The sequence below is a fragment of the Mugil cephalus genome, chromosome 5 (genome assembly GCF_022458985.1).
Source record: "Mugil cephalus isolate CIBA_MC_2020 chromosome 5, CIBA_Mcephalus_1.1, whole genome shotgun sequence".
Lineage (NCBI taxonomy): Eukaryota > Metazoa > Chordata > Actinopteri > Mugiliformes > Mugilidae > Mugil > Mugil cephalus.
Genome location: NC_061774.1, coordinates 26982040 through 27004989, shown reverse-complemented (window position 1 = coordinate 27004989; position 22950 = coordinate 26982040). Strand labels below are relative to the sequence as shown.

The 22950-nt window shown below is 42.0% G+C and overlaps 1 protein-coding gene across 2 annotated transcripts in view; it reads right to left on the bottom strand.

The window, feature by feature from the left end:
• Window positions 1-22950, bottom strand: part of fat2 (FAT atypical cadherin 2) — a 105136-nt gene that overhangs the window by 39466 nt on the left and 42720 nt on the right. For both annotated transcript variants that reach the window (XM_047584860.1, XM_047584861.1), the window contains exons 8-16: window positions 21815-21877; window positions 20996-21208; window positions 20092-20302; window positions 15776-19443; window positions 13544-13940; window positions 11301-11500; window positions 10404-10557; window positions 8791-9024; window positions 4998-5387 (exon numbers count right to left, since the gene is read on the bottom strand). In XM_047584860.1, the coding sequence (XP_047440816.1) occupies window positions 4998-5387; window positions 8791-9024; window positions 10404-10557; window positions 11301-11500; window positions 13544-13940; window positions 15776-19443; window positions 20092-20302; window positions 20996-21208; window positions 21815-21877 (5530 nt within the window). The remainder of the gene's footprint in view (window positions 1-4997; window positions 5388-8790; window positions 9025-10403; window positions 10558-11300; window positions 11501-13543; window positions 13941-15775; window positions 19444-20091; window positions 20303-20995; window positions 21209-21814; window positions 21878-22950) is intronic.

Genomic DNA, 22950 nt, shown 5'->3' with positions numbered 1-22950 from the left:
TGGTTAAAACGCCCAGATAATGAGATTGGAAATGGATTTTTCTCCAGCATGTATACGCCTTAATCCGACTTTAACTAGACAACGCGTACGTGCACGCTCCACAACCCCGAACAAAAATATCCGAGAGAGGTAAACAGAGCCAGTAGAAGAACCATCAGAGGGACAGCGCCATCTTATCTGCACCAGAAGTAGCGCACACATTATGTACACACAAAGTTTGCAATAAATAAATAAATAAATAAATAAATAAATATCTGTCAGTGCTAACTTTTCTGAGCCGTTACTGTAAATAAATCGTTCCCTCCACGTCCTCTCTGCTCTCTGTACCTGTCGTCGTGCTGCGTTCAGGTGATTATTCTAATGTGTAAGATTTATTGTGGCAGGTCTCTGATGTAAACACAGATACGATCGGTGTTCGTCAGCTCGCTGCCAGTTCTCTGTCAATAACGGCTCCTCGCTTCATTCTGAGCTCGTTCAAGTTTCATCGTTCACAAATCTGAACAAACCATCATTTATAAAATGAACTGAACTCTATAAGGAAAGAAAAACACGCATAAAATAAAGAATGCAAGATTGAAAGTAAAAAGAAAAATGTCAGTTTGGATCATAAATCCGACCGTGGTGTATCAGGACGTGTTGGCGCACATCTGTGTTAGCTGGCGTTTGGGCGTATAACCAAAATAACAGAGAGCAGAGCCAAGACATCAGGTCCAGACAGGCTCAGCTTCTCAATCAACACGTCTTTCACTGGTCTTTATATAAAAAAAAACAAAAACAAATCCATTTACTGGATGGAAAATAGAGTCAACATTAAAATTTAGTTAAATTAAACCTTAAAAATGAACCATGAATATCTATAAAATGATCAAAAGACAAAGCAGTGAATCATTAAATATAAGGAACTAATTATCAATAAGAGCTAATTAATGTTCCTTCAGTTTTCATTTATAATCTTCACATGATTCATTTGCATATTTTGTAACGTGATTAAATCTGATTTTCTCTTCTTCTCCATCTTCCTCCTCCTCATACTCTATAATCTATCTCTTCCTTGTTCTTCCTCCTCTTAACCACCGTCCTCTTCCTCTTCTTCAAACAAAAACAAAACAAAAAAAATGTTTTTAAATTATTATTATTAAGCATTTGTTTTACTTTAAAGTTTCATTTTACACTGAAAACTGTTTGAATATTGTTTGTTTATCCTCCTGAGACCCGGCGTCCTCACACGGGGACATAATTTATTTCAAAACCTACTTCCAGTTCAAAGATGATGCTTATTTTTATACTTCTTGGGTCCTACTACTAATCCCAAATACCTAAAGATCTTAATCTTATCTTAAAGAAGTTAAGTTTTCTCTAACATGATGAATAACTGTGATGATCATTTAGGCCTTAATCGTGCAGCCCCAGTGGACTGTGGTCAGTACATGTCTGAGGGGGACATGTCCCCCCACGTCCCTGAATACATCTGTCTGAACACTTCCACTGAGAGTGAATTAAATCTCTGGCTCCTTCAGCAGAGAGCGAACACAAACAGGCTCTGAGAGCTCTTCTCTTCATGGCTGCGCTACAAAAATAAACTCCCTCCAAAAACTCTTCAACAGAAGAATTATCACTAATCCTCAACAGGTTTGGCCAAGAATAAGTTAAAAGGGACGAATCTGAGTAAGTTTTTGTTGTGTTAGAGTCCCTCAAGTGTATTATTTTAACAAATATGGATGAGACAAAGCCATGGCAGTGATAAGGTTAGCTTAGCTTAGCATAGCCACTAATAATTGAAGCTAGCACGGCTCCAAAGAGAATAGTTCAACACGATGGCAAGTATTTGTGATCTTGTTGAGACCTGAATCAGGAGATGAGTAATACTGGCACGTATGTTTTTTTTCTGGATATGAACCTACAGCAAAGATTTAGCTTAGCTTAGCTTAGCATAACAATTGAAACAGATAGCGTGAAGGAATAATAGAACAAGTCGGGGCGATATTGACGTATTTGTTTATGCCTGAATTAGATGATGAGTGATACTGTCACATTTATGAACCTACAGCTGTGCAAGAGTTAGCTTAGCTTAGCATAACAACTGGAACAGAAAGCATGACTTCAAAGGGAAATAATAATAATAATACATTTAAGGTATTAATCAACATGTTTGAGATATATTCATCTTCTTGTTTTCCAAAAATACTCCCATTTACGTTTCCTGGATACGAAGCTATGGCTGTGAAACTGTTAGCTTAGCTTAGCATAACGACTGGAAACAAGTGGACACAGCTAGCACGACTGCCCAACCCGACTAACATGTTGCATCTATCTTGTGTGTTTAATCTAATTAAAGATTTTAAATGTGAAAATGACAGGCTAGGTAGTTTCTAGTCATTATGCTAAGCTAAGCTAGCATAAAGAACGAATAGGGGCTATTTCATCTAAAAATGTTGAAGCATCAGTATAATTTCATTTAGAATAACCTTGATCAAATTGGTCACAGGTATTGAATGTCTTATGAAGAAAAAACAAACAAACAAACAATCCAAAGTGATTCTGATTCGTTTCACATCTGGGCCATGAATCAATTCCTGCCTGTGACTGAGTTTTCATTACCGCCGCTGACACGTCTTTGCACAGATGCTGATTCAGCAGCTCAGACAGTAATGTGATTGTCAGCGACCGTGCGGTGAATGGATTCATTCACTGAAGCGTTAAATCCAAACTGTAAATAAGACAAGAACTCGGAGAAGCTGGTGTTAAGGCCTGAAAAAACACCTCGGAGACAATCATTTATGGATTAGCGGAAGCTGTAGAGAAGGAGACGCCCTGGACCGTTAAACTTTAGATTTAATGAGGCCATCTTTTTTTTCTTTTTTTTTTTTAAAACAAAACCCCTTGTTGAACTTGTTTCGTGAATAAATATCAGTTTTCTAACACTACTCGGTCCGTCCAGAGCCGACACGAGTGGAAGAACCTTGTTTGGTCAGAATGTGCCGTCTTATAAAGGAAGTTCAGTGTGAAACAGTCGACCTCCTTCTATAAGGGAAAGCTCCAGCCTTGACACCTTTAACCTCCTGAGACCCTGCGTCCTCATATGGGGACGTTAAGTTTTAGGTTTTATTGCAGCTTATTCTGCTTCATTTAAACCCAGAGTCTTAAACCAAACTGTTCTTTATATATATTTTCAAACATGCGGAACAGTAAGGTGGCTGTTCTGGAAAATCGTGGGTGGGAAATGAAAAAGAAATGAAAAAAGAAATGTCTAATGAACTTAAGATTTTGTGACCGCCCTGCAGTAGGCCTACCTCCACGGACCCCCTGGGGGATGGTTTAGTTTGCCATCTAGTGGCAGCAAAGGTTAATACGTATTTATTTATGCTTATTAATGTTTCTAGTTTGATGTGATGCCCAAATTTAACAAATTAGCAATTTATGCTAATTAGCAAGTACTCGCTTGACTTCATTCTTTGCAATTCTGTCTTTGCTCAGCCATTAAAATAAACAGTTCTATATTTTGTTACACATTGGTGACTTTATTATAATATAAATAATCAAATAATCCCATTGTCCACATATGAGGACATTTTTTTTTTTTTTTCTGTTCAGAGACGATGCTTAGTTTTTATATGTCTCAGGTCCAACTGATCCCAAATATCTCAAAGGAATTAAAAATGCAGACCAACAAACAAAAGCTCAGGTCTCAGGAGGTTAAATCACTTTAACATTTTATCTCTTTCTTTCCTTTCATTAATACTGCATTTCTTAGTGATATGTCGTTCTTTTTATTTTATATATATGTATTTTTTTTGTCATCCTGCCAATGTGACTGCAGAAGGGAACCAGCCTTTGGGCCATAATCTGGCACATTTACATTAATGTGCATTGTCCCTTTCTTTCCCAAATAAAGTCTTCAGTCAACAAACCAAACCTCCAAAATGTCTTTTTGTCCAACTTTATTTCCAGATTCTGCTTTTCAAACTTCTAAAGTCTCACTAAATAATGAAACCTAATGCGGCGGACACTGATCAATGAGCGAGTTCCTCCCACCAGCTGGCCTTTACCGATTTACTGGCAGGAGGCTGTGAGACCGTCCAAAAGCCAGAGACGGAAAGTTTTTAAAACCCAACAAGGGACAGAAGCTGGGAACTGAAGGTCAGAAGCTCATTTGTACAACTGCAGCTTTGTGGGAGAATAAAAAAATATATAGTGAAGAAGGACAGATGAGAAGATTTATTCAGGAGAACAATTCAAGAGGAAGAACCCCCTTTAAACAGATATTGAACTAATATTGTTTTAGTCTTAAATGTCAAACTATTAAATCCCCAAAGTATTTCACACTGATGCATTTTAATGCTGAGAAAATTCTTTATCTTGTAATAATTATTAATTTAAAACCCAAGCAATGTGCAGAGACTTGGTCGCCCCGAGCAACCTCAGAGGGAAATCAAATCAATGCCGATTTCTGTTTTTGTGCAGAAAAATGAGGTTGAGTTGCTTCAAAAAGGAAACAAAGGAGGGAACAAACTCAGCTGATGCTCAGAGAACGTGAGGAATTTAAATTCTGCAGCAATTTTGTCAAAAAGTTTCAGAGATTTATTGTTTTTTTATTTCCAAGTTCTCATCTTTCACGCGTCTTTGCTTTGGTTCAGAAGAAGAAGTTTTTTCCTCCAACTTTATTTACAATCCCAGAAGAAGAAGACAAACAAGAAAATAAGTAATAAGTTCAAATAAATAATGAGGAAGAGGAAGTAAAGGATATAGAAGAACAAGAAAAAAACGAGAGGAGGAGAAAAGGAAAAAGAGGAAAGGGTAGAGACAGAAGCAGACAAGGAAGGAGGAAGAAGAAGAAAAGAGATGTAGCAGAAGAAGAAAGGGGAGTAGAAGGACAAGAGGAAGGAGTAGAAAAGAAAATCCTCCATCTCCTGAAAGTCTAGAGTAGAAGAAAACGACCAAGACGTCTTCATCTGATCCCATCTCCAGTTGTAAGTATTAGCGATGATAAATGTTCTGACCTGTGTGCGAGTCCAGCAGGAAGCGTCCGTCCTCGTTCCCGGAGACGACGCGGTACACGATGGGGTCCGGTCCTCCTCCGTCTCTGGTGAGCGCCGAGACGCTGAGCACCGTCGACCCGACCGCCGCCGACTCGGGGACCTGGGCCGTGTACTCCGAGCTCAGGAAGACGGGCTGGTAGTCGTCCAGGGAGACCACGTCCACCGTCACCGTGGCGACGGAGTAGAGGTGACGGGGGAGGCCGCGGTCGGTGGCCTTCACCTTCAGCTCGAAGGTGGGCGGCGTGTCGGGGCTCAGAGGTCGCTCCAGGCGCAGGATCCCCGAAAACTCGTCCAGGGAGAAGTAGCCGTCGTCGCCGGTCAGGAGGGAGTACTTCACCTCCGAGTTTATACCTGCAGCACAGAGTTTAGACTTTATTTGTTTCCACGTGGCTGTAGCTACACAAACACAAAGGAAGACAAACAGCAACAACCATCTATAACGTTGGACATTAAATGTGGTGGACGTAGACGGCAGAAACTAGGGAGGAAGTCATTTGGGGGGTTGGGGGTTGAATAATCAAATAACTAAAGGCAAAAAAACTAGCCCTGTATTTACTGGTATCAGATTGACCATGAGTGTTTGTGATTAAAAGTGCAGGCGCCTAAAACAACATGAACCTTTCAAGCCCTGCAATCAAATGAGAGAAACTTTTTTCATTGGAGTGGTTACAGAGATGGTAAGTGACGGAATATCCAGCAGATGTAGATAACAGCGCAGCTATCGAGCAGTAAAAAGCCTCCGTGTGCACTTTTGTGCCGGTGCTTTCATCTGAATGAGCTGCAGAAAAAACTCCAATCTAGAGTCTAGAGGGTAGTTTTAAAGACAGAGGTTGCAGACGGTCGTAAAAATAAGTTCAGGAGGTTCTGAAGAGACGTGTTTTTCTTGTGCTGATTATTCAAATAAAACAAACTCTGAAGTAGAAAAGGGTTCGAGGGAGGAGGAAGGAGAAGAGGATTTAAGAGAAGAAGGACAAAGAGGGAGCAGGAGGAGAATAAAGCAGAGAAAGGAGAGGGAGTATGAGGATTTACTCATTCATTCATTAAATAAATAAATGTAATAAATCATAAGGTTAAGGAGGAACAAGGGGGAGAAGGAGGCGAAGAAGGAGGAGGAGGCCAGTGACTGTTGAAACATCCCGTGCATGTAGAAAAAATTAAAAAGCATCCGTGTGCAATTTTATACCAGAGCTGCATAAAACTCCAACATGAGTCTAGTGTGAGTCCAGGTTCCAGGAGGTCGTAAGAAAAAGTCTAAAAGGTTCTGAAAAGATGCGCTAATTATCGAAATAAATCAAACTCTGGTCTGAAGCTGCTCACAGGTTAACGATGCCCTTCACCAGGATCCCTTTTAAAAAGGCACTCGAACAGAAAGCTCCGAGGTCGAGCTAAAAACGCGGTGGAGCCGATGCTTTGGGATAATTACGCGGGTTAATGGGAGCGCCACCATTTTAAGGTCAGGGCTTTCGTTTTTCTTTTTTTCTTTCTTTTTTTAAGCTGTAACAGGTGGCGCGACTCTGACAAGCCTTTGAGGGAGAAAAGCACATTTTACTTGTGCGTTGGGGAGTTTAACAAACCGATTGGTTCAAAGTTGAAGAGACGGTTAAAGTGTTAAATGCTCGGTTTCACCCCCTCACGCTCTTTTATTTATCTGGTGAATAAAACCACCCAGCATAAAAAAAAAAAAAAAAAAAGGTGGATATTTGCGAGTCATTGTTGTCTGTGAGAAAGTTGTCAGTGTTGAGAAAGAGGACAAGCTGCCGCATGCAGACGCCGCCTGTCTGAGTTTGCCCCGACGTTAAAAAGAAAAAGGTGTGTTTGCCAGCAGCTGTAGGGGCAGAATCGGCTTACGCAGGTTTCTATCAGCCCTAAAACTGACTCTTTTAGTGTTTAATAGAAATCATGGGGCGTCTGAAAGGCACATCAAACAGGACGCTGTCTGTTTCATCCCACTTTACTGTTCCAACACATAAAGATCCACTAGAGCAAATAAATAAAACATGCAAACACTGCAGAGGATATTTGCACCAAACTGTGCCGACTGCCTTCAATCAAAGGAAACTGGTTCAGATTTGCTCCGTGATTTAAAAAAGCACTGACAGAATATAAAATGTGTGAGAGTTTATAAGAATCACAGGGAACAGAAGGAAACAAGGATATTACAGAGCAAGAAACAACTTCTGAGGATGAAAATAAAAAGAGACACAAACTGCAGTTCCTCTAACGACCACTTGAGGCTCCAAAAGATCCTCCATAGACTGTATATAAATATGCACGATGCGTCTCCACTTCCTTGCATTTGGCCAGACTGAAGCTATTTTCCCAGGGATGCGGGTGGAGCCAGAGTCTGATCGTTATGGTCCGAGGGCGGAGCCACGATATCGATGCCCCGCCCACACGTCCTCCAGACTCATTCATGTATTTGTTTAATTAATACTAAACTCTGCTCCACCTCCATGAGCTACAAGGAAACGTTGGATTATCCACTGTAAATATTTTATCGGGGCAGTTGCCATGGAAACATCACATCCTGTTTTTATGACGTCAAATAACTAACTTAAGCAGAACTTATCCTAAAACACTGACACCTGAACATGCATCAACATTATACAGACTACCTGAAATGACAGAAACCATCCTAGAAATAAAATTATTTGAGTGTTTTCAGGTCCCACCCAGTAACTTGAAGAGGAGCATATGACCTAGATTGCAGCCAGACACCAGGGGGAGCTCTACTAGCTTCGGCTTCACTTTAGAGGAGCTGTTTCACTTCCATCTTTATACCGTCTATTCAAACAAAGGTTGGGGGGAAAAATGGTCCCGTTGGTGTTTTAAATTGTAATGAATTATGGCTCAACAAATAAACTAAGCAGCAACTTTAAAGGCCAAAACAGGAAAACCAGAAAAAACTGTCTCCAAAAGTGAATAAATCCCCATTGACCTTCATGCTAACATTTCCAGTTTGACGACAGAAAAAAAACGTGGTACAAAAGCAGTTTTGGTCTCTATAGCTATTTTTTCCATCTGTGATGATTTCATGTTATATAACTAAACAGTTTAAGGCTAAAAGTTGTGTGGAGTGTGGGAGTGTGAAGTTCAGTCGAAAAAGAAAAAAGCGAAATTAAAAAGGGACAAAAATTAACCAGACGTAGCGTAAGAAACAATGTTCTACATAAAAATGAAGCATAACTGTGGAATTCATGAGCGCGACATCAGTGAGATGAAAGCGGCGGCTGTGTTGAGTGACTTCCTTTTGTTTCAGGACATCACATTAACGGATGGTTCAAACAACAGACGACTGTTCATCTGCTTTGTGAAAGTTATATGAGGACAGGAGATGGGTTTAACAGACTGGTGAGAAGTAAAGGCCTCAATCAGAAGCGCTGGAATCTGCAGGAGGCATTTTTATGCAAAGTAAAAACATATTTAGAGACTAATTAGACACATTAGTATTTACTTTCGTAATAGCTGGAAAAGACGACGTCACTGTGAGAGTTAATGCGGCTGCTAGGTTTAAAATCCAAATAATTACCAAAACATCTGGAATGACATAGAGGAAAGGTATCGAGTGGGTGTTTCAGAGAGCTCAATCCCTTATTATGTTGGGGCTCAGCAGACCTCATTATAAGTCGGTGCATTAGGCTTTAATGATGTGCAAAGGATTTAGGGTTTGCCAAAGCATGTCCTGACCTGAGAGGAACTAAACAAAGATCTCCGTGTTCGCTGCGCCCAAACGTGACATTTAAAACCCTCTCACCTGTGTCTGGGTCTTTGGCGTAAATGACGGCGACGGGCGTGCGGACCGTGGTGTTGTCGAACACGGTGACCTCGTAGTGGCTGGACGAGAAGCGCGGAGGGTTGTCGTTCATGTCCTGCACCATGAGCAGGATGTCGGCCTGGCACGAGCGGCCGCCGCCGTCCGTCGCCTTCGCCACCAGGTTGAACTCCACCTCCTTCTCACGGTCCAGCACGGCCAGAGTGAACAGCTCGCCTGGAGAAACACAACCACGGATCAGCACATGTCCAAAAAGCATTTAAAAAAAAAAAAGGCAGTCGGACTTGTAGAGTTGCCTTATTTAAACTCTTTTTAGACGTTCCATGACCTGGATGTCTGAGAACAACGGAAGAGTATTAGAGCCACTCATCAGGAAAAAAACAATTTATCATGCACTTTTGCAAGTTTGAGAGCTTCGAAAGTTGAGTTTACTTCCCTCCCTCAGTGGACAAGGCAACAGTGTGTGACAATATCCAGACCAATATAATATATCAGCAATATAACTGAAAAAATAATCACAATACAATTTTAAATTCAAATAAAATCCTAATTAATATTAATTATTAATCAAGCCCCAATACTCTTCTGCAGAGTACTGATGGCACTATATGCATACGGTACCGCTGGTCTAAAGGTTTACTTCATGACAATGAATTTCAACTTTTTTCTTGAAATTTCAACTTTTTTTGTCAAAATTATGACTTTTTTCTTTAAATTTGCCTTTTTTCTTCGAAATTTCCCCTTTTTTTCTCGAAATTCAGATTTTTTTCTCAAAATTTTTGATTTTTTTCTTTGAAATTTCAACATTTTTTCTTGAAATTTCAACTTTGTCTCAAAGTGCATGATGAAAAAAAAAATCTACCTCCTCTAATTTTTTCCTCATAAAGAACCTTCACAGACTTGTGGTGTGGAAGTTCAGTGTCATTAATAAAAGCTCTTAATTATGATCTATACCAACGCTTAAAAACAGTTTTCAAAACAGTTTTGAATGTAATGGAAAATTCTGCAACACCTGCTTTCATTTACTCATCTTTTTGGAATGTGTTTTTCTTTCTGTGTTCAGATCCTGATTTAAAGCTCTGGCCTGTTACCTGACACTTGTTTGAAATTCTGCATAGGTGCTGAGCAAGTTGTTAAGTTGAGTTGTTGCCATTGACATTTATATTACACTTGTTTTACTGCTTTGAGTTCAGGTCATGTTGCAGGACCTGTTACCTGTGTAGAGGACGGAGTGTTCTGAATGTTCATTTCTTAACAAGAATCTGAACTACATGAACATTAGTATTAACCCTGAAAGGCTTTGTCCTCATTACTACAGCTGTTCTAAATTCAGTCTCTCTAGTGTCACAGGTAGAAACGACCTGTTTCAGTTCGACCCCAGCAGCCGAAAATCCGCCTGATATCTGGGAGCAAATCAGTTTTCAAAGAGGACACGGCACAAACATGTTGTGACAGACGTGAAGTGTGATGGATGTCGGTGGGTGCAGAGAAGAAGAAGACGGCAGAAAATGTTTTTGTCTCAGCTGCAGCCGATGGTATCGTCCCGACTCTCAAGCCGATGAGGAGTTTAGACCCCAAACAGACGCCCGTCTCACCTGTCCTGTGCTCCAGGTGGAACTTGTCTGCGTCTGGACCGTGGAGGGTGAACGAGATCTGTCCGTTAGCGCCGACGTCCGGGTCCGACGCCGACACTTTCAGCACGAACATCCCGGGGGGAGAGTTCTCCATCACCACCTCCGTGTAGACCAGCTGGAAGAAACAGGAAGATAGTTAGGCCTCCATTTATGTGACGTTCCTTTACACCATTTTACCTCTGCAAATATTTTGGTTTCATGCAACAAAACCGTTTCCTTGAAGGATTAATAACATATTCTAATTCTGATTCTGAAGATTAGAGAAGCTACTGACGACTGGATAAAAAGTTTCAGCTACTGAGAAGAGGTCATTTAGAATATTTTAGCATTCGTTTTTGAAAACTTTAAGTTTTTAAATAGTTTAAGTTTAACAGGTGGAGCATTAACTGCAGGGTTCAAGGTTCAGTCTTCACCGCATTTCTCCTAAAATGTAACTTTTAGCTTTTGGTGCACTTGAGAAACTAAAGCAAAAACCAAACAAATTTAAAGAATGTTTCTATTATATTTGAGTTTTGCAGTAAAAAAAGTTTTTAAACCAAAAAGATTTTGGTGCAATCTGACCAAACTATTAGTGTGCAATAATCAATCAGTTCTACTACAATATTTATAGATACTGATAAAGATAAATAAGCCGTTAGTAGTTGACAAATAGTTGACGCCGGTGCCAGACTTTATATTCTGGTGGTTGTGCATATTTCCATGTTTTGAGTGCTGTGGTTTCTTGTAGACGGGTTAATGGAAAACAGCAGGAGACGTGAATTAATGTTTTTAAATGGGGGCTTACAACAATCCTGAGGCTCTCAAAGGAGAAGGAGGAGGAGGAGGAGGAAGAGGAGGAGGAGGAGGAGGACACCTCACCTGCTCACACACTGGACTGTTGTCGTTGATGTCCAGCACGTGGACGTCCACGGTGATCGGCGCCTCGAACTTCCCGTCCGTGGCCGTGACTCTTAACGTGTATCTGTCTTTGGTCTCTCGGTCCAGACTTTCCTTCACAATCAAGCCCCACTCGCCCTCGTCCTCCTGGATGATGGCAAACTGGCCCAGAGGGTCTCCGTCTGTGGGACAAACAGTCGATACTGAAACATCGATACTTCCGATACCAGGTCTTTATGTGAACTGACTCCTTTTTCCTCCTGTTGTTTGATCCGTTGAGGCAGGTAACAGTTTATCTTTAGATTCTTCCTCTGTTAGACTTTGGTTGTTCTTAAGTTAGAATCGTTTTGTTTGTTATTTTGACCTGGATTAACTCTGGAGTCGAATTATTATTTATGTATTTCTTTGCTGTTGACACACCTTGTCCTTGTAGCTACTTGGGACTTGGAGAAGATGGATTTGTCCCAAACCCCTGGACGTTACTGCAACAACTATAATGTGATCAGAGAAGGAAAACAAACTCTTTCCTGCATATAAAATTATTCAAACTAAGTAAGCAAACTACTCAACAGAGTCTAGAAATAAAAATATAATAGGGAGTGGGATTTTGTGGCACTTAAGTTGCCACATTTCAAATAAACATCGATGAATATTTTAAATGTGAAAGGTGTATTTGGGTCTCCACGTTGGGGGATAAAACTTTAAAGTAGTGGAACAAATCAACAGCCGCCTTAAAAAGTACATTAAACATGGTCCTAAAACTAGACGTGTGTTGTTGTTGATCCTAATCTTAATCCTGATCTTTTGGCCTCAACTTCCTGATAAAAAGATTCACCACACATCAACAATCAGTATCAGAATGACTAGTGTGTGCAGCCAGAGTTTTGTTCTGTTGTATTGTTTGTTCACGTTAAAGGAAATGAGGTTGGGTTGAAAGCGGTCGGAAATATTATTTATATTTTCCCCGGTTCTCTAACATTGTATTTCCTTTCGAGTAATAATGTTTTATTTATGCAATTCAGCATCTTCTTTGATACTGAGCACTGCTGTCATGTTGTTCCTGATGAATAATTCACTAACTTCTGTTTGCCGTTGTCTCAGTTCCTGTATCGAGGGGATGTTTTAAGGCCGACTCACCTGTGCACTTTCTGCATTTCATCATTTCTCCTCTCTGCCGTGCAAAGTTTTACCTTTGCGGGACAAACTTTATCTGTTTTTTTTTGTCCCAGATTTTTCTGAAAGTGGCCATCGGTGAGTGTTTGAACACACCTTGTTTGACAGGTGTGGTGTACAGATGAAGCCGCCGCAGGAATGTGAACAAACGAACAAACAACCTCCAGCAGCAAGTCGTTTTTTAATTATTAAGCTGCTGCATAGGTCGCGTGACTGAAGTGTTTATCGGAGATAACTTACTAATTGCATCTGGCACTGCAACAGACAGATGTAACTGTTCCTCATATAGAGGATCTGGAGGAGCAGGAAACTCTCTTGCATAATTTTTTTGTCAGTTTATTTAGAAAAAAATACCAGAAAAGAAAGTTGCAAATGCTGAAAATTTGTTCCCAAACTAAGCCTTTCAAAGGAAATCATTGTATCACATAAGTAAACTTCATATTGCATATTGGGTTTAGATTTGCTTGATGTTTCTTGTGAAATAGCTGCACAGTAATATAGTTTAAAAAAAAGGAATGTTGTAAATATGAAGACCAAACATTAGCTTTAATTATGTTTTAATTAAAATGATGTGAAGGCGTCAACTGAATAATTTTGCATTTTGTTGGAGAAGCAGCTCTGGACTCACAAACATCCAAAGTTCTGCTTTTGTTCCTTCGTGACAAGCCAGTGTCGGCATCAGCCGAGCCCTAGCGTTATAAATAATTCCAATTCAAATACTCCCCTCTTCAAAAAAAACAAAAACAAACTAATATTTCATGTCGGCGAGCTCCTTCAGAACGGTTTAACTGTCTGGAGGGAAACGGAGGATTTGCATTCATTTGTGGTTGTGTTTTTGTTGTTGGCTGCGGGGCATTGGGTTGGTATTCCTGTGTTGTCAGCCTGCTCCTCTTTGAGTCGACTCTGTGTCTGACTAATATCGCGGCTCCGCTGAGGGTGATTAAACATAGATTTCATTTCGCCTCATTAATGTTTTTGATGAAACCCCACAGTGCAGAAAATCTTCAGCGCAACGGTGATGTGATCCGACAAACACGCTCTTTAACACGCACCTGTGATGTAGCACGTCACGAGGCGGTTCTCCAGCGACACGTCGGCGTCCGTGGTCGTCATGGAGACGATGGGCTCGAAGGGGGTGCTGTTCTCCACCACCGAGCCGCGGTACACGTCCTCGGAGAACTTGGGCGGGTTGTCGTTCTCGTCTGTCACCATCACCTCCACCAGGACGCTGGACGACAGCTTGGCGTCGCCGCCGTGGTCCGTGGCCACCACGTTGAACCTGTAGACCCTGTTAGCCTCGCAGTCCGTCTCCCGGACCGTGGTGATCCAGCCGCTGTCGCCCTCGATGGAGAACACTTCAGTGATGTCCAACGCCGCGTCACCGGGCAGAGACTCCAGGCTGTAGGTCACCAGACCATTGGTGTCCGTGTCCGGGTCATTTGCAGTAACCTAAAAATTGTATTTAAAAGGAGTTAAAGTGATATATACAGTAGCACTTCTGTGCAAAGGTTTCAAAAAACAATGCTGTAAACTAAGGATGGAAAAGTTAATTAAGAAAATGCACTGAGGACACTTAATCCTGACCAAACCACCACGTACATTTACAGAAATGTGACCACAAGCTTGCAAGGAACCTCCACCGTGCATCATTGTTGCCTGCAGACACTCACAACCAAACTGCCTTCTGCTACAGCTAAATATCTCAAAGCACCTGCTGCCATTTTTCTGAGCCTAGTTGCTATGTTCTGGTGCATAGTTAAGGCTCTTGGCCTTGTTTCCATGTCAGAGTTACGGATGTTTGGCTGCAACTCTTCCATGAAGACCACTTCTGGCCTGATTTTCCTGACAGTAGATGGGTGAACCTGAGTCCCACTGGTTTCTGACAGTTACGATACTGCAAAAACTGGTTTGAAGGCAAAGGGTAGTAACACCAAATATTTCCATTTTTTCTTTTATTCATTCACTATGAATTTCCCCTTACTGTATTTATATACTGGTGCAGGACTTGGTTGAGCAACTCTAAAGCTAAGTGGGAGGGTGGGGTCGGGGGGACTCCCATTAATTCACTGCGTGAGCATTCATGCATTAATCCAACAGTTGTGCACCGTCTTGACTTGTGCTTACATTCTTTAAGAAGCCGAAAGCAACTGTGTTACATGACAAGATAATTAAGATACAGACAATCTGTGTACACCTCAAAGGAACAATGTTGGATTTCACTTAGACACAAATCCCAGTGAAGTGGTTTCAGAGCACTTCACCGCTGGTTTCTTGCCAATGGGTGAAGAATCTCTGTCATCCAAGCCACAGTGCACCAGATAGTAGTAAACAAGGGCAACAGGACTTGTAGTGTTTGTTGAAGACATTTCATCCAAGTAGTTTCTTCAGTTCTAAAAGACTGTTGTGGGCTGGCATTTTTAAACCGGTGGGCCAGTTGCAATTTCTTGCAGAGGTTTATTCTTCGACAAATGTTGTGGATGTTTGAAAAATTCCAGACATATTTTTTTTCCACCTAGTTTTCACTTAAGGGTTTGAACAAGAAATAATTGGCTCACAACTACAGTGGGCTTTTGTGTTTAAAAATAAACAGCCATTTCTAAATTCTTGTTTAAATGTACCTTGACGGTTTTGCAAACAACTTGTGAGTTCATCTAAGAACTTCCTGGTGATTCGTCATAACTAAAAGCGCTCTGAAATAGTCCCATAGAATCGCGTTGTACGTTAAACACATTCAAGATGTCCTATAACAAGTCAGTGGACCATAATGTCTTATCATCTTTTATCTTCAAGCACTAAATAAGCAAGGTTGGGTTTAATTATGGTTGTTGGAGCTAATGGCAGTTGCTCGACGGCATCTTTGACAAAGCAAGTTTTGCCACTCCAGTGTTACTGTGTTAAGCTAGACCAAACATTTCATGGATCACCCTTTGTATTGGGCTCTGAGAAGACTCAGAAACTTTAAAAAAAACTTTGAAATGTCTAGGTACATTCCCATTTGCTCAACCGCATCTAATTAGTATTTACAGGAAGATGAGGTCTTAAATTACACCTGAACAAAGTCTGGACCACTTGTCAATAGTGCAAATCTCTTCCTGCATCCTGATTAATGTCAAGTTGCAAATAAAAATTAAAGCAACTCAAAAAGAAAGCAATAAAGTCTTAGCATCCTTGTCAGTGACATTCAATGCTACAAGCTCAGCCCTAAAGCAAATAATGGAGTAGGTGAAGTTCTTCCTTTTAAATCCTTTGTTTGAACCACCACTCAAATATTTATTTGGTCTCACCTGGATAACAGTGGTCCCGGCAGGCATGTTTTCAGCCAGGAAAGCCCTGTATGGGCTCGCATCAAACACCGGCTGGTTGTCGTTGACATCTTGGACCTGAATACTGACGGACACCAGTGACGCCACATCGGTCCCGTTGTGGTTCCCCTGAGCGATCACATCTATCTGGTACCACTTTGTCTTTTCATGATCAATGGTCTTTTGGAGCAACAAAGTTCCACTTTCTTGGTCCAGGCTGAACACTCTGTCCTTGTTGCTTTCCACCGTGTTGCCGTTCACCAGGCTGTAAATCAGTGGCATGTCGGAGTCCGCCCTGACCGAGCCGATCTCCGTCCCGATGGGAACATCCTCTGCAGCCGAGAAGGTGTAGAGAGGCTCGGAGAACTTGGGGAGGGGGACCTCAGGAGGAACCACTTTCAGCTGAACAGGGACTGTAGAGTTGTAGAACGGGAGGCTGCCATCGCGAGCCTTGACTTTGAAATTAAAGATCTTGTTCTCCATGCCAACGAGGCTCTCTTTGACACTCACGACCCCAGTGAAAGGGTTGATCTCGATAACGTCTTCGGTGACCTCTTCTGCTTCATCCACCGTGTAAGTGACATCTGCGTTTTTGCCGTCATCTGCATCGTAAGCCATGATCTGAATGACCGGGGAGCCTTTATTCACAGTTGACTGGATGGAAACCTGGTATTCGGATGCTTTGAACTGAGGCACGTTGTCATTCTCGTCTGTGAGGATAATTTTGACGGTGCAGAAGGCCACTTTTCCACCACCGTCTTTGGCCATCACTTTGATTGCTATAACTCTCTGTGTTGGGTTCTCTCTGTCCAGCGGTTGAGTTGTGACAATCTGCCCATCCTTGTGAATGGCAAATTTCTCATCCGCTAGCTTGTTTATGATGGTGTAGTCAACACTGCCGTACGGCCCGTCGTCGGGGTCGATCGCGGCTAATCGGATCACACGAGTTCCTGCCTCGGCGTTTTCAGCCAGCTCTGCCTCGTAGATGCTCTGCTTGAAGTGTGGACTGTGCCTGTTGCTGTTTATCATGTCAATACTGACCGGTGCCATTTTCTGAAACACTCCATCAGACACCGCCACAGTCAGGTTGTAGTGAGGATCCAAATTTCTCTTGCAGACGTTAGAGAAGGAGATGATCCCTGAGGATTCGTTGATATTGAAGTACCGGCCTTCGTTCCCTGAGAGGATTTTGTATTTGAGGTCATTTATGTCACCAGTGTCGGGGTCTGAAGCTTGGATTTTGATGACTATGTGACCACACTTTGCCATTTCATCTAGTGTGGCTTTATACCCGGGACTGACAAAGTCTGGCGGGTTGTCATTGACATCGGTGACATTTACAAAAACTATGGCCTCACTGCTCAAAGGTACGGTCCCATTATCCGTGACTTTAATTTTCAACTTAAAATGCTTTGTGTTTTCATAATCCAGGACCTGTTTAGTCACAATCAAACCACTCAGAGGATTTATCTCAAAGAAATTTGCCTCCTCCTCTGTTGTTTTAATGATCTGGAAAGTCAAGTCTTTATTTCTACCAGAGTCTTTATCTGATGCAGAAACTTGAACGATGGAGGTGTTTATCGGGAGCCCCTCAGCGATGTTCACGCTGTACGTAGGCTTTGAGAAAACCGGTGCATTATCATTCACATCCTCCACTTCGATCTCAATCGTGGCCTCTGAGAAAGCTCCCGTCACGGAGTCGGTAGCCCGGACCGTCAGCACGTGCATGGTCTGACTCTCGTAGTCGAGGGGGTTGGTGACGGTCAACACACCGGTCTTGAAATCAATGTGAAAATGCTTTGAGGCATTTTCCTCTTGGAGATTGTAGATGAGTCGATACCCTTCTGGGTTCCTGGCCTGGACGTGCAGGATGGTGGTGAACTGGGGAACGTTTTCAGGAACTTTCAGTGGATAAAGCAGAGTCTGGAAAACCGGGTTGGTCCGATTCCTCACTTGGATACTGAGCTGAGCCGTGGTGATGTGATTAGGCTCGCCTTCATCTATAGCAAACACCGTCAATACATATTTATTCAGGGCTTCAAAATCGAGAGGTCTCTGAAGGGACACGTCACCAACATCAGGATCTATCCTGAAGAGGTCGTAGTCCTCCTCCAGCGAGTACATGATGGACCCATTCTCTCCTAGATCTTTGTCGATGGCAGTGGCTTGATACAAGACATCTCCTGGCTCCGAGTCTTCAGAGATCATCATTGAAAAGGGCAAGTTTAGAAACTGTGGAGTGTTGTCATTGACATCATCTATGAAAACCTTGACCTGGGTTGTAGCCGTTCTGGGAGGTGTCCTCCTGTCTTGTACTTTTATTACTACATCATAAACATCCTGCTCCTCTCGGTCAAAAGGGACGCCTGTGGTTTCGAGAATACCTGACGTCTGGGAAATAGAAAACCTCCCTGTTGGGTTTACAATGGAATATATAAGAGGCTCATTTAAAAAACATCCCGTGACCTTGAGCGCTGCCAAAGTTTTGACTGTCTTCAGGTTTTCGGTCACACTAGCTGAATAAACGCTTTGCTCAAATCCAAGATCGGTTGCTGTCAGGTTCGTTACATTCACCTTGACAGTGGCCGAGTCTTTGTAGAGGCCATCGGAGGCTTTGACAACCAGTTGGTAAAATGGGCTGAATTCAGTCACATTGCTCACAACGATGACTCCAGTGTTGGGGTGAATTGTAAAGGCATTGTGAAGATTTCCTTCAGTGATGCTGTATGAGACTGCGGAGTCGGCGTCATGGGCTGTGACTCGTACAACCTCTGTATCTCTGACAGCTGGGAAGATGATGGATGGCTCGTACACTGGGCTGGTGAATTGTGGAGGGCAGTCATTCAGGTCCAGGACGCGAACGGTGACCTTGGCAGGCTCTGCTGCGTACAGTGATGGCTCCCCAGAGTCCTTCACTTGCACCGTGAAATGATGCTCAGCCTTGGCTTCAAAGTCCACCGGTGAAATCAGAGAGATGGTGCCCATGCTCGCGTCTATCTTGAAGAATTTCAGCGCCTCAGGCTCGATGATCTGATACGTCAGCAGAGAGTTTGAATCTCGATCTGCGTCTGAGGCCTGAACGACCATCGGCGTGTTTCTGTCCCCCATCACCATGCTGTTTACATGAGCAGACTCGCTTATTTGACCCAAGTACTTCCTCTGCCGAAAAACAGGAGCGTTGTCGTTCTCATCAATCACGTAGATGTGGACAACGGTCCTGGACAAAGCTCCAGCCATGGTGGAGGCCGTAACCTTGAGCTGGTAGGACTCACAGTTCTCAAAATCAAGATGCTTCTGGGTCGAAATCAACCCGGTGTAAGGGTTGATGTAAAACGTCCCATTTGGGTTGCCACTTTCTATCCCATAATGCACTGCAGCTGGACTCGAGGCCAACACGGTGACCACCGGTGTACCGGCGGTGCTCAGTTCACTGATCTCTGTCAAGTATTCGTCCGAAGGGAAGGTGGGCGGGGTGCGGTCCGAGACTCGGATGCGGACGTGGACGGAGCAGAGGTCGCTGCGCTGAGGGAAGCCCTGGTCCGTGGCCTTCACTGTCAGGTGGAACTGGTCCTGAGGCTGCAGGTCTAGAGGTTTGGAAATGCTGATGGAGCCCAGCTCTGGATCTATGGAGAAGACGTTGTCGATGTTGCCTGCAGGGAGAAAGGAAAAGATGCAACTAATTAAATGATTTATTTCAATTGTAATACTTCCATTGTATTTAATTTTAGATTTCATGTACTTGTTGAAATATTTGCGTTATTATCTCCTGTGTGCACTGTCCTTAAACTGCTACAACGCTGCAAATCCCACTTTGCGATACATAAAACACTTGAAAACTTGTACGTTAAGATCTAAAGGTATTTGCTTTGTTTCTGGAATAGAGTTTTCAGCTTTCAGACAAAAATAGCCTCTTGTTCTTTCATACAACTATTAAAACAAAGAACATGTAATGAGTTAGTTAGGCCTTTGAAGTTGCTGGTTGACATATTTGTTCCTCTGTGTACAGGAAATAAAGGTCAGACAAGACAACAATGAAGCCTATCTGGGAAAGTTCTCAGTCATCCACGTTGTATATCCATAAAAAAAGCTGCAATAAAGACAACTGGGTTTCTTGAAGACGCTACTCGAATGAAACATCTTCAAGAAACTCTAAAAAGTCCGGTTTCCCTCGTTTCACCTTTTTTGGACATCAACTTAGCTTATTTCTCAAATTAGTGGTGGTTGTAGGAGAGCGGCTCCCTATGAGTATGAAGAAGCAGTCATGAATAAGAGACAACAGCAGGTTCCTTTGTGCTCACCGGAGTGAAGAGAGTAGCTGACGTCTGCGTTGCTTCCCATGTCTTTGTCTAGGGCCTTGACCTGGACCACCTCGGAGCCCTTGGGGGCCAGGTTAGAGACGCTGGCCTCGTAGCGGGGGCTGAGGAAAGCCGGCGAGTGGTCGTTACAGTCCTCGACGTGAACCACCACCTTTGCAAAGTTCCTCTTCACCGGTATCTCCTGGTCACGCACCTGAAGATGAACGGAGGAAATGTTAATTTTCTATGACTTTTCTATGAAGTTTTTACTTTATTCATTTTAGGTTTGATATTTATTCTTATTTATTTACAATTGTCATCAAGGAAGATTTGCAGTTTTCACAATGACGGTGAACTTCTTGAATCTCAAATGATTCTCTAAACTTTAATCACATTTTCTAAACTGCTCTTCTGTTTTCAGATGAATATTTACCTCCTCAGCTGTTTAAAGCTGTTATTTTATGATAAATAAGCCGCCACAGATTGTTTTCTATGAATTTAAAGTATGAAAAATATATTACGAATCTTTCGAGCACAGACAAAAACAACAAAAACTGACTAAAGTGGTTTTATAAATGTTAATGTTAAATACAATTAAACATAAAAATATCCTAAAAAAATTGTAACAAATTAAAACAATTGTAGCCAAACTATAAAATACAGATATTTAAGATATAAAATAACCCGAATTGAAGCGTTGCAGGAGAAAATTGAAAGAGAGGGCACAGGCTGTAGAGTTTGCCATATTGCAAATAAAGCATAAATGATTTATTCTTAGTGCACTTTTAAACTTCATTGACGTGTTCTACTTGAGGCAACAATGAAAACTACATTTGATTTTACACTAATATTACTGTTGGGAAAACAAGGTGAAGTCCTTGCCCCTGATTACTATGTGTTTTCTTACCATGATGATGAGCGTGTGGACGGAGAGCATCTCGTAGTCCAGCTCCTCGGTCATCACCAGGACTCCGCTCTTCGGGTCCAGGTGGAAGAACTTGGTGCTGTCCGGGTGGAGGCTGCTGTGGATGGAGTACACCAGCTTGCTGTTGGCGTCGGCGTCCTGAGCGCTGATCTGCAGGATGTCCTTCCACGGGGACGTGTCCTCAGGAACCCTCACCTTAGGACAAACATTTTAAATGATCATTCATGGAGGTGGTGGTGGATTACTGTGATAAAAGGAGCTACAGCAAGAAGAAAGAGCTGTTTAAGCTTCAAAAAAATAAAAAATTACGTGGAGACCCTCTCTCCAAATCTTAGCTGTTTTATCTTTTTGTATGGTCCAGTGTTTGTGCAGGGTGGAGCTAATGCAGCAGAGACACTAATGCAGGTTAAGCTCAGCGTGATTGTCTCCAGACAGTCTGGATGACATGTAAATGTGTAAGATGGAAAGTAAAGAAACAACACAGGTCATAGAGGCCATTACTTTAAAACCTTTAGCCTTCGACTGAGAGCAAACAGACACCGTGATTATCTCCGAAAAGCCCAACAGCAAACACAAAGAAAGACAAAGGCTTCACATTCAGAACCTGGTAGAGAATCTTCACATTTTTACGTGTTTTCTGCATCAAAGAAATCCAGGGATAAACAATGATATAACTTTGACTACACTGCAAACCAGAGGTGCTAATAGTTATTTCAGCTACGTCAAAATGTGAAAAACCCCTTTTAAAGTCATATATTAGGACGTTAGGATCAGGATTATCTCCCTGTGGAGGAGTCTCACCTCGTACAGCGGCTTCAGGAAGACGGGCCGATGCTCGTTCATGTCCAGCACACGGACGTAGGCCTGAAGTTTGGAATTAAAAAAAACACAGATAGGATGTTTGTTAGAAAATGAATGTGGTGCCTCAGAGCTTCAGGATTTAAAATTACATTGTAAATCAGGCGACGTAAGATAAAGCTGCAGCGCGCTTCTGTTTGACGGCGAGATGGACGCGCACAATAGACTGAGGAACTCTACACAAATCAATGGAGGCTTCAGAGGAAGGAAATTACAGGAATTCACATGTAAAGCTCTTTGTTTTCTTGAGTTTTCTTCTGTCATTAAATCGATCATTGCTGCGTTTTACTGTCACTTAAGAGGGAAGTAGCTTGACATAAATTAGTCACAAACGTACAGAAAAACATATCTTAGACGCAGCCTGAGCAGACGTTCAGGAAATAAGGTTTATTTCTAACACAAATCATACATTTTTTATTTCTAAGTGAATTTTAGAAACCTAGAGGATGTGAGAAAGAAAACAAGCATCTAACTAATCCTGGTTTAACGTTCTTTTCTTGTAGAAGTTTCATCCGAGTCTTCGGTTGTAAAGGGCCGGTGGGTCCTTTTGGTTTAAATAGAAACATCTGTCAGGGTTAAACTGGAGCCTCTGACTGATAATGGTTCATTAGAGAACAATTAATTGGGGAAAGAGGACAGGACTGAACAGGCGAGTATCTGGTTGTCAACAGACACTAGTCGTGTGAGTTTCTGACGGGAAAGGAACAAGTTGTCCTTGTTTCAGCTTGTTTCTTCTGAATTTCTCATGTATCTTAACTCCTGACAGACAGGAGTCATAATTCCCACGGCCAGGTGTGTTTATGTGTCCATAATCATATGATAAAATGTGAAAAGCTGAAACATTTTGTTCCCTAAAAGAACAAATTATTGAAGAGAAATTATCTATGTAGAGTTAAAATGAAAAGCAACATTACATCTCATGTTTATCCTTTTACAGGTTATAGACGTCATTGATCGAGGCCAAAGAGGCTGTAGAGGTCAATTCTACCAGGAAAAACAGGAAAACCTTGATTTTTAATGCTTCACCATCGCTCTGCAATTCATGTTTCTACAGTTTTTTATTCTGTGGATGCTCCAGG